Source organism: Dermacentor variabilis, chromosome 1, assembly GCF_050947875.1.
Source record: "Dermacentor variabilis isolate Ectoservices chromosome 1, ASM5094787v1, whole genome shotgun sequence".
Classification (NCBI taxonomy): Eukaryota; Metazoa; Arthropoda; class Arachnida; order Ixodida; family Ixodidae; genus Dermacentor; species Dermacentor variabilis.
Window position 1 is genome coordinate 36,325,039 of NC_134568.1, and position 11,042 is coordinate 36,336,080.

An 11,042-nucleotide genomic window follows, 5' to 3' on the forward strand; every position below is an offset into this window, starting at 1 on the left:
TTGTTGGACTCATGTGTGCGCGCAGGCGTGTTTGCCTGACGTCTGAGTGAGTATGCAGCGAGATTTTTGTTCTCCAGATTATGATATCCTCTGTTTTATGTTTCGGATGTATCAATGAATAGGAAACCGCCTGTGGAGCAATTGTAGAGGGCCTGTGTTTTTTATTCTTTATTTCTTTTGTGTGTGTTACTCTGGGTCTTGTGCACGCCACTGCCGTCAGAACACGTGCGCTTCTCAAGGCACACTATAAAAGGCGGGACTTTGAGCGATAAAGCAGTAGTTGCAGTCCAGCGCCTATGTATGTCCTTTCCTTGTGCGCGTGTACGTGACAGATGGAAGTGCGCTGCTTCAATGTCATGTATACCACAGTCGGGTGTCGTTGGTTCGAACTACACTGACGACGAGAATTCTGTTCTTGCTTTTTTTTTTTACGTCGCCGAGGCGTTCCAGCGTGATGTCATAGATGTATCAGGACTTCTAACTATACCAAATTTAGCAAAAGCACAACGGTACATGAACTTCTTCATGATCCGAAAACTTGCCGCGTTGCCAGACGGACTCGAAGCGCCCAGGTGAAAATGGCTATGTAAGATTGTGCGAAAACTAGGGCGAGCTTCCTCCGAAGGCGTTTTGGTAGCGCGCAGATATAGAGCAGGAACTGTTGACCAAGATCTCGGCGCGCAGAACACTTCCTAAAGCAGCGCTGCTGTACAATCGTAAGCAGTTCTGCGGGAAACACTGCGCCGACCCGTCGGCCTACGTTTCACGGACCGCTTGCAACTCTGTTCTCGAGATCACTGCCCTTTCTGACGGAACCCTGTTGTGCGTTTCGTTTTTGTTCCGACTTAAAAAAAAATAGAATCGAGCACGAAAACTTTGTCCAGCAGCTCCTGCAGACAGCTAGTCGATCAACGGGCTGCGGAGAAAGGAAGTGTTTGCGGACGCGGCATCGTCCCACTTTCTCCCGCGTCCGCGCGCGCGACGCGGATCGAGCATCTGTATGTGAATGCGGTGTGTGAGTTGCCGCGGTGCTCGGCGCATTGGTGCGCTCAGCGTTGTGCCATATACGGATCGCTCAACCCCCGCGAGCGCGGCTGCAGCTGTTCACACAGACGCCTAATGATCTTTGTCCTTCCTTTCGAGGCGGCCGCTCGTATAAAATTTCGGCACCGCACCGCGGGCGCGCTTTCCTCGTCTCCCGACTTCTTGCACGTGCAGCGGTGTGAGTCGGGCTGCGGCGATCGAGAGCGTTCCAGGAGCGCAGTACATCTGGAACGAAGAGGGAGACGCAGACATGTCGTCTTCTCGGTGGCTGCCGTCCGGTGCTGCGATGGTCGTCGTCGTGCTGCTGTCCCTCGACCCGCGGGCGAAAAAACTCGCTCTCGGTGCGAGTGTGGCGCCAGGGCGCACTGCGTTGGATGTCATCTGCGGTCAGTTTGAAGCGCTCCAATTAGTGTCGTTTAGCCGTATATAAATCTCAGCGAGAGACAAGAAGATACGGCGCTACACAGGATCTGTCTTTCGAGCCCTTTTTTAGCCTTGGCCTCGATACGGTTAATCAGCACTCCCATCTTCCAAGTGTAGCATAGCTCCTTCTGTTGTTCGGGCTAGTACGTCGAGAGTGCTCGTGAAGCGCAAAGCCGGCCACTTGAGTTACGGTTGGAGAACGACCGGCCATGTAGAGCTTCTAAGTTTTATAGATTAAATGTGTACTATGTTCGAGAAACCGATGTATCACGTGGAAAGAACTCAAATTCCTAATTTTGTACGTGTTCTGCTCGTACGTGTGTACCGCGATCAGATTTGAAATAGGTGTGATCAAGAATGGCGAGTCGTGTCACGAAGATAGAAATGACACATCATATTCAAGTATTCTGAGTCTACTCTCTCCATTCAGTAGATATGTGGAGCGCTTTGTATTCTCGAAGTCAGACTTGTTAGCTGCTCCCGTGCAATGAAGGACGACTGCGCCCTCAGAGGCAACACGTTTGTCTATAAACAACTTTCCTGCACAATCAAAGTAACTTTTTTCTTCAGTCCTCTCTTTCCCTTTATTATAGTCTCGCCTAAAGGAATGATGCACAGCTTTACTGTACATTACTTTTACGAACTATTTTGAAGTGGTACTATGTGTCGTGTGTGCAAAGAACGCCTATTATGAGCAACCACTAGGAAGGCGTTTCTCTTTTCAGACCTCCCCCCAGATGTGAACGATCAGCTGAGGAACACTACTAAGAAATGCGAAGAAATGTTTCCGCAATCGGTGAGTGACGGCGCAGAACGGCCTGTTTTATACGTGCTTCAAAAAAAAAAAAAAAAAGACGAAAAAAAAAACGAAAAAGGAAATGCTCTATATAATCTACATATAGAGACTGGTAGAAAATGTGCTTTTTGAGCCATTTCCATATCTGAATGAGCAAATAAATTCTCCTGAAATCCCAGACGAGGTGGACCTTGCGGATTTCCATACAGTTTGTTTACTTATTCAATGTCCCCGCTCCTGTATACTTATCACTAAATAAGTTATCGCCTTATTTTGTGCAAAGCGTACTGGTTAGTCCATTTCATAGAGCGACTGCCACGACATGGCGATAGTGCTGGGTTGGATGGTGCTGGCAATGGTGCAGTATTTGGAACATTTTTTTACAGCGAAGCACTTAGCCACTGGTTGGTCGGAGTTTTCCGTGTCCGTCAGCAAAAAAAAAAAAAAAAAAAAAAGGAATGAAGAAAAGTGCGCATCTCCTTTGGAATCAGCGATACAACACACAGCTCAGTATTCATTTCAATAAAGAAAAGCACAAAGCAAGCGACCAAACCGCATGATGGATGATAAGGTGATAAGGTGCCTGTGAACAATGCGAGGCACTTTCCGTCTATCCACGTGTGTTTTCCGGTAAAGATTACGGCTGCATATGCTGCTTCGGTGGGAAAGGGGTAACAGTTAATTAATATTAGGGGTTTTACGTGCCAAAACCACTTTCTGATTATGAGGCACGCCGTACTGGAGGACCCCGGAAATTTTGACCACCTGGGGTTCTTTAACGTGCACCTAAATCTAAGCACACGGGTGTTTTCGCATTTCGCCCCCATCGAAATGCAGCCGCCGTGGCCGGGATTCGATCCCGCGACCTCGTGCTCAGCAGCCCAACACCATAGTCACTGAGCAACCACGGCGGGTCGGGGTAACAGCAGCATAAGAGTCGGTGAGTGACGTCACGAAACGTCATATATTAAAGGGAGACCTGCCTAGCAACTCATTCATTTCATTGCAAGACCGCTATAGGTCGACCACACAAAGACTCCCGAAGAGCAGCGTCAATGCGATGAGCGTCGAAGAGTGCAAAATCGTAGTGCTCAGCAACGGTGTCGTGCTAAGACTAGGCAGAAGAAAACATTTCATATCCCTATCGACGGCATTTGTGTGGTTTTCTAACAGCTTCGCTGGCTATCCACTTTCGCAGTCAATTTTTTATCTGAAAAGTTTTCTTTCTGCTAAACCCATGCCCTTCACTTTCCAACTTCGAACCACTTTCATGTGGACGACCGTCTTGTTATTTAATATCTGCGCATGTGTGAAAGATGACTCAATAAAGCAGAGAAAATATAGCGAGGCCAACAACCCTTTTCCATCCAAATTTCTTACCGCTGTGACAATTACGTCTGCAGTTTGTCCTGTGTTCCGTGACATAACAGACAGTTTGAGCTTAGCGTCTGCAACCGAACGTAAAAGCATTACGTACGTGACGAAAAACCGTCGTCCTCACTGCGCATGCTGGGAACGTTATTGGGTTTCTGCGGTTTACATGTGCTATGATAATGTACGTTATTTGGCGAGTTTAACGTCCGTAACGTTTAGGGACGCTAAGAAATAACGTTGTCGAACATGGCGGCACACATGGCTCCCGCTTCAGCGTGAATTCTCGTGATGGCTACGCTCTCACTCGCGTTGGTCGCCAGTAACTATTGTAATGAGCTTTCACTTCCTCTAAACTCACCCGAAAGGTTAGTTATGAGTGTATAGTGCGTCCATTTTATGAGTTGGTTTCGCGATTCTGGCGCCCGTACGCCTAACGAGTCGCGCCCACATAGCAACAGCAGAATGATAGCTAATGGATCGTCTTGGCTTCGATGCGTCTGGCACGAGGCACCAGACGGCACCCTATTTTATAACGTTTTCTTTACGTTTATGTTTCCGTAAGGTAAACTAAAAGACTTGAAAGGACACGCACCGTAACGTTCCGCAAAGGTGCTCACGTTTAACGTACGTAAGGCGACAAACGCTATTCTAAAACTGTCTGATATTTTGTAAATTTCTCTTGTTTCTTGAGAAAAATTTGTTTCAACAGCTGCTGATGTTTAAACTCGCTTTAGAATGAAAAGTAATTCTTATTTATTATTCTATACACAACATCGCCAGGCTCCGTCGCTGTGACATGGCTGGGAGCTAGTAGTTGAATTTCAAGAAATTTGCGTTGACGGTGAATTTTTTGTATGTTTTTTTTATAAGGTCATTACCTGGCGTACTAATAGCCTGAGACGTATGTGAACCCGGCGTTCTTACTCAAGTCCATCAGGCAGAGCACATACCTGCCGGTTGACTGAAATAGTCGCTCAATACAACCTACAATTTAGTAATCGGGCACCTTAACCCTTTACTGCACCTTGTTGCATTTACGCAACATTCTAATGAACGGCGTTAAAAACCGGAGCAAGGTCAGTTTGGAGCTTCCTGTACACGTTGTTGCATATCCGCAACATTGGTCTGTAAAACGCGGCACTTTGTGTTGCAATCTGTGCTAATTCTTTGCATCTTCCACCAAAACAAACGTGGCGGAGGCTGCGCGCGCCCACGAGCAGTGATATAGGTAAGTTTTACAAATTGTAAATGTATTTCTCCATAAGACAAAGCGCAAAAAAAAATTGTTACGCTATGCCCCACATCCTGCTGACTCTGTAGGCTCAAAAAAACATTGTAATTTCGGAATAGTTTTTTCCTGGCGACAGAACGTTGCTATGTTGCACAAATGCAACAACGTGTACATGGTTTATTTTCTTCGGAATAGTGAAATGGCTCCGAAACGCTGGTATGGCCCAGCAATTCCTCCTGATAGTGAAGGCAGTGACTATTCAATTAGTCACGACAGCCACGAGTGTAAGTCCGTTTCGATTCAATATGTGGACAAGATGTTCTCTGGTCGAATTTCCTTTTTTCTTTTCAAAAGTACGCTGTGCCTCCGCACGTTGCCGTGTCACGTCGTCACGGGCACAGCTTTACGTCTGTGCTTCGATGTTCTACATTTTGACAATAACCCGAAAACACTGCATTGTTTCCTGGCTGGACGGGAATCTGCATGACGCACTGCACGAAGTGTGGGAACCACCTGTGCTGCACAAGCATGTACAAGTGCTTCTTTTTGTTCCACACTAAATCATAGGTGCACCAATGATTGTCTCGTGCAAATAAGCATCTGAGTATGAATCTTTTACTTTCAACTTCTTTATTTGCACATTGTTGTAAATATGCAACATACCCTTTTTCTGCAAATTGAAACCACAGACATTCGCTAAAGTAAGTTTCCATGGGAGTACAGATACTATTATGCTTCCCTACAACTCCATGAATAATATTTTGAGGAAACAAAAAATTGTGCAGTAAAGGGTTGAGTGTGGATTCAGTGATAGTATAATTACGGGGTGTTTCTAAACAGACTCGTCAGATAGCTGAGAAGCGTTATATAGCGACCAGCTCACCCGCGAGGCATTTTGTTCAACTACTGGCTGCGTTGTCATTTTTGCAAACAACGTGTGCAAGAAGAACAGATTGCTTGTATTTTTTCATTGAAAATGTACATGTGACTCCCTTGATGAGAGCATGCGTCGGAGACAAACCCCAGCATGGGCTGGGATTTGTCTTTTGACTTCGTCTCTATTCGAACAATGACCGTTCCCGCCATCATTAGTTGGGCAAATGTGGGCCGCAGAGAAGCACACTTGCAAATTATTTTTAAAAAATGGCCTACGCACCATTTGGCCGAGTCAGTTATGAGCGCCGAGTCGAGACCATATGTTTGGAACCCTAAAAACGTAACGCAACACTATCGTTGGTTAGCCTTCTTTTGTACTGTAGTTTAACGCGAAGTGAGGCTAGTGAGTATAATATCACGCTAACAGATCTAACAGAACTAATTATGCTAACAGAGTATGGTATATCGCCCTTGGTGAACTCTCTGAGCATCCGCTTGGTAGCAAATGACGAGGTAACTGGTGGAGACAATCGCAGTTCTACCACAGTATTTTGAGTTTCTCAGTCTTCTTCGAGTGCAAACTGAGGTGGCAGTGCACACGAAGAAAATGCGACAACCTGCATTTGCTGGCTGCTTCAAGATATATTGACATTTCTTTATAGCGCTGCGACAAAGCCTTAGAAGTGTTACAACGTTGAGTTGTTACCGACTTTCTTGTATATTGTAACTCTTCTTTTTAACTACGACTAACTACAGTCGGTTAATCTTTGCCGCATACAGATTAAAGCTTTTATCCGAATCTAGGCCAATAGTTTTTTTTTTAAAACTTACTTACAAAACTCCTAGGTGAGCTTAGATTCGAGGATTTCGTTAAAAGCCGTCGCAGCTTGAAAAATGACACGGCCTTACCGCGAGCACTGAAAAATATCACTGTACATTCATTGCTATCGGCAGCCACAGAACATTTCAGCTGTTACAAGTCCCTTTACCGGTATGGTATTTTATCGTGGTCGTTTGTTCATGTGCATATAAATCAAAATAGGCATGGGCGGGGGGGAGGGGCGTGACATAGATGCATAGATAATGTGAATGACATGCCATGCCATGCCATGCTATCAAGGCCCTCACATGCATGTCATAGCGTGTATGTCAAGAAATAAATGGCATAATTAACCTGGTCGGGGGCACAGTCATTTTTTTTTAAATAAGCTCTTGGTGAGGCACTGGCATATGGACCCAAGTTCAGCGGAGCGTTGTCTACAGTGTGCCGGGACAAGTGCGGGGCAAGCGCTGGATATTCGTAATAAATGTAATTTGCTTTTTGTGGTTGTTGTCGCTTACCTTTATGTAGGTTACCTAGAATTCGAGGTATACGTACTCATTTTCTTAAATTTTCAGACCTTTTGAAAACCGGGGTGCGGGGGAGGGGGGGAGGCAAAGAATTGAAGCCGGCCTATATTCGAGTAAATACGGTGTGCCAGACGCAACTAATGGCGAAATGCGACGGGCGTCTCCGCCTGCAGTTCTGTTCCCTAAGGTCTGGTTTTCGGCATGCAGAGTCTCTGTTCTCAGAAGAAACAGCGAGCTCTTCTTTCTTTTACGAGCCTATACTCTGACAATCCAAATTTAGTAATGAATTTACTTCTTCTGTATACATCTATATTCTTTGTATATGCCTTCTTCGGTACATGCCGAAATACGTTTCTACTAATGATCGAGAGAGACTAGTGAAACCACGTGTGACATATTTATGGCTTTCTGTTGCAGCCACACGGAACGCCACTCAGGCCCCCTGGTTAACATATCTGGTGTGAGCTTGTACAACGCTAACGCCGTGTGCTGCAATGGACCAGAAAGCCAAGTATCATAGAACTTGTTCTCGAAGCACAAGTTCATGAGAATACATCTCGCAAGCAGCTTCCTGGTAGCTATGGCAATATAGATGGCACGACAGTGCGTAGAAAGTGCAAAGCTGTAGCCAGTACGCATGAACTCGATCACTGTGTAATATATGATTAAACAATACGAACATAAAACATCTGCGATATTCCGAAGTTGGCAAGGGGAAAACTAAAGACACGTTTAACATTGCATATCGAAACAGGTCAATGTGCGGTGTCTCGTCTTTGCCTTAAGTTGCGCTGTGCAAATCTGAACACGTCAGACCAACAAGCCGAAATCGCTACACTAAATATAAGCAATAAATAATCCTGGTACAGGTGCCCGTGACGATAAACGGAGCATGCCAAGCGGTGGCCTAAAGGCTCACCCACACTAGGTCAACACGACACCGATTTCGGTCGGCCGACTGTCGGTGACAGCGTTTTTTTTTTTTTCGTGTCGGCGCCTCTGTCACACTCTACCAATGCCGACAATTTACCGATGGTCGGCGCAGAGCAAGGTCATCGCGTTTACAGTATATGCGCGCTTCTATTTTTCTGCAAACGAGGTTGCCAGCCTGAGCGACCACAGGAATAACGAGTGCCTGAAGCAAGTTGCCGGGCCCGAGGCCAACGAACAACGACCCCGGGACGTCTTCTGTGCGCAGCGGGGACTCTTCCAACCAGTGCGTACTCATTTCAAACTCGAATGCACTAATGACACGCGCGCGCGCGCCCAGTTCTGATCAACTGGTCGAACAAGGGATGTCTGAAGCTGTAGCCAATGTTTCGACAACAGCACATAATTCTCTTCGTCAGGACGAAGGTCGCAACTTTGGCTGCGCGTTCAGGCGTCCCTTGCTTAACTGCGTGCTGTTGATCATAATAAACAGAGTTTGAAGCGCACCAACACACACAAACATAAAGAAAACGGAGGAACGCTCTCTGCTCTTTCTCGTTCTCGTTTTTTTGCGCGTTTACTGATATGAGATCTGTCTATTATGAACATAACCCAACTTGCCCGGCTCGCCATCGCTTTTAACTGTTGATATAACTTCGAGTCTCCATGATCTTGTGAACCTCTGCGTTGCCCGGATGCTGCATTCTTGTGGGCAGGGCGCTCGTGTCCGCTCCTCGAGGTGAAACGCAAATCAAATCACACATGTGAAGGTGTTAATACGTGCGTGTATAACTAGCACCCTTACAGCCCATCAAAAAAAAAACTGTTCTGGCCTGAAAATTGAAACAGAAAATAAGCGCCCGCATTGAATTCGTTATATCGACAGTGATAAACATTGGTTTACACGTACCACATCCTGAAATGTGTAATTAGAAATTGCACCTTTCCGGCATGAAGAAAATGTACTTTTTAAAAATTCTGTCGCAATGTGCACTGAATGAGTGAATAAAACAGAATGTATTTCGTGGCAACATATTTGCGTTGGCGCAGTGTTACCAACACGAAGTTATCTCAGTAATCACTGATTATGAAACAAATTCTGGCAGAGCCCATTTCGCGATGAACGTGTGATGGCAAACAGCAGGAAGACAAGTGTCACCAAGAGCAGCTCATTTCGCTTGATGCGCAGAGGCTTTGCTGTGTCTGTTCGCAATCTTACTTCAGGGTCGCCATGCAGTCTGAACGGTGACGGCGGGTGTGCTTTAGAAATAGCTAGTCATCCGGGTGCATTTGCCAAATTTATTGTGCACGCTTACGTGGCGGTTAGTCATAATGTAATTCGTGATTCTGCATGATTGACATGAAACGAAAGTAGAAAAAGTGTTCTAATGCAGTCATCGGTGCTACCAAAATGAAAGTGTTGCTACAATCCCTCTCTTTTATAAAGCACATAATTGCTCGAATTATACGTCCTTCGTACAGCCTCCAATAATTTCAATTTTCAGATTTTACACGTGGGCCATACGCCATAAATCCGCCAAAATTAAGGTTGTGTCAAGAGCGACTTTCTAGCATGTTGGCATTTCCGTATTAATGCGAGGCACTCGCAAACTAACCGCTCACTTTCGGCTGCGTGCTTCCGCGTTGTACATTTCTACAGCCTCATGATTTTGTGTGTCGACCATGTTCAACATATCTACTGTCTTGCTTTCGAAAGGCCTACACTTTAGTTCAAAGTCGAAGCGGTCTCTAAGTCTGCCAAATTTGCAACATTTTATTGATGCGCACTCAACATTTGAAGAAAGTTGTACAATCCATCCCTTAGCAATATACCTCACGTCATAGGCGGTCACCTCCGTGTTCTCGGCCTTACAGTGAGAAAGGAAAACGTGGAAAAGAACAGAGACGCTATCCTTTATGACAAATACATTATTAGGTCACTATAGTTAAAGCGCACATGGACTGTCACACATTTGTGCCTTGTCATGTCGTGCATGTTAGTTACGTCTGCGAACGGGATTGTACTTTCTCTCTCTCTCAACGCAGTACATCGACTGCGTGATGAAAACACAGAGGGAGATGCTGGTAAGTATCCGATTTCTGCGTAACGTCCGTTCATAGACATCCGTGAACGCTTTCATGAATCACCACTTTCAATATCGCAGTGTCTAGAGGAAATTACAGCCATCCATAGAAGATGTCATACATAGATAATGGTTTTACTGTAAGGAATGCATTTTTCGTACCCGTTTCTCCGGAGTTCCTATATAATAAGTTCTTATTTTTTAATATAAACATGGTTGCATTAAATTAAGCAGGCACTTGCGTCAAGCAAGTGTATACATAGTGTACTACGGACCATAGGAGCTATGGCCAGTTAGCGCAAATCAACAAAAACATGGGGATGATGGGACAAAGTATAGGGCAATACCTATACATAGGTATTGACGATATGTTGTTTATTATTCATGTCTTCAGAAGACCTACGCCAAACTTTCAGCGACGGAACTGCGGGCTGTTCGCGACGGACTTGTAAGAACACGCTCAAACAAATACTTAGGCAGTTCAAGAGAATGTGCCTGTACAAAATGTTTATTATGCCTTTTCTCGTTGCTTTCAGGTATGCATGCTGACAACATGGAATGAGCTGCTCCGTACTTAATACCAAGCGGATCTGGATTAAAAAAAAAAAAAAAACTTGCGTTGCAAGAGTGTAGTTTCAGTGGATCTATCGAGTGCTAGGATTTGAAGCACCCGCTTTCATTTTGTTGGGTTGTCGACTTTGGCTTTGGAATTTGATGTCTGTCATTACCAACACAACCACACAGCGAAGCTGTTAACTATAGTGACTGCTGCCAACAACCTGGCCGCCGTCGCAATCGCCGCCCTCTTACCACGTTTTTCGGGCTGGAGAAAAAGGCTAGACGTGATGCACGTGTTGGCACTGCAGCTTGCATCCCATATGTGGTCAGAATTAAACGCGAACACTTCGACAGTGTCGCTATTTTTGCGCGTAAT

The 11,042-nt window shown here is 45.4% G+C and overlaps 1 protein-coding gene across 1 annotated transcript; it reads left to right on the forward strand.

Annotated features, from left to right (window-relative positions):
* Nucleotides 1-1,191: 1,191 nt before the first annotated feature.
* On the forward strand, nt 1,192-10,725 carry LOC142570849 (uncharacterized). The gene is made up of 6 exons (XM_075679164.1): nt 1,192-1,430; nt 2,193-2,263; nt 8,194-8,310; nt 10,071-10,109; nt 10,503-10,556; nt 10,645-10,725. Exons 1-6 carry the CDS (start codon nt 1,295-1,297, stop codon nt 10,684-10,686), a joined length of 459 nt encoding a protein of 152 aa, XP_075535279.1. The 5' UTR covers nt 1,192-1,294; the 3' UTR covers nt 10,687-10,725.
* The last annotated feature ends 317 nt before the right edge of the window (nt 10,726-11,042 follow it).

Bases quoted from the DNA above. Each gene is read 5' to 3' on its own strand.
- LOC142570849 (XM_075679164.1), top strand. From the start codon at position 1,295: ATGTCGTCTTCTCGGTGGCTGCCGTCCGGTGCTGCGATGGTCGTCGTC. The intron at 1,431-2,192 runs GTCAGTTTGAAG...TTCTCTTTTCAG, and splicing joins TGCGTTGGATGTCATCTGCG to ACCTCCCCCCAGATGTGAAC. The intron at 10,557-10,644 runs GTAAGAACACGC...CGTTGCTTTCAG, and splicing joins GGGCTGTTCGCGACGGACTT to GTATGCATGCTGACAACATG.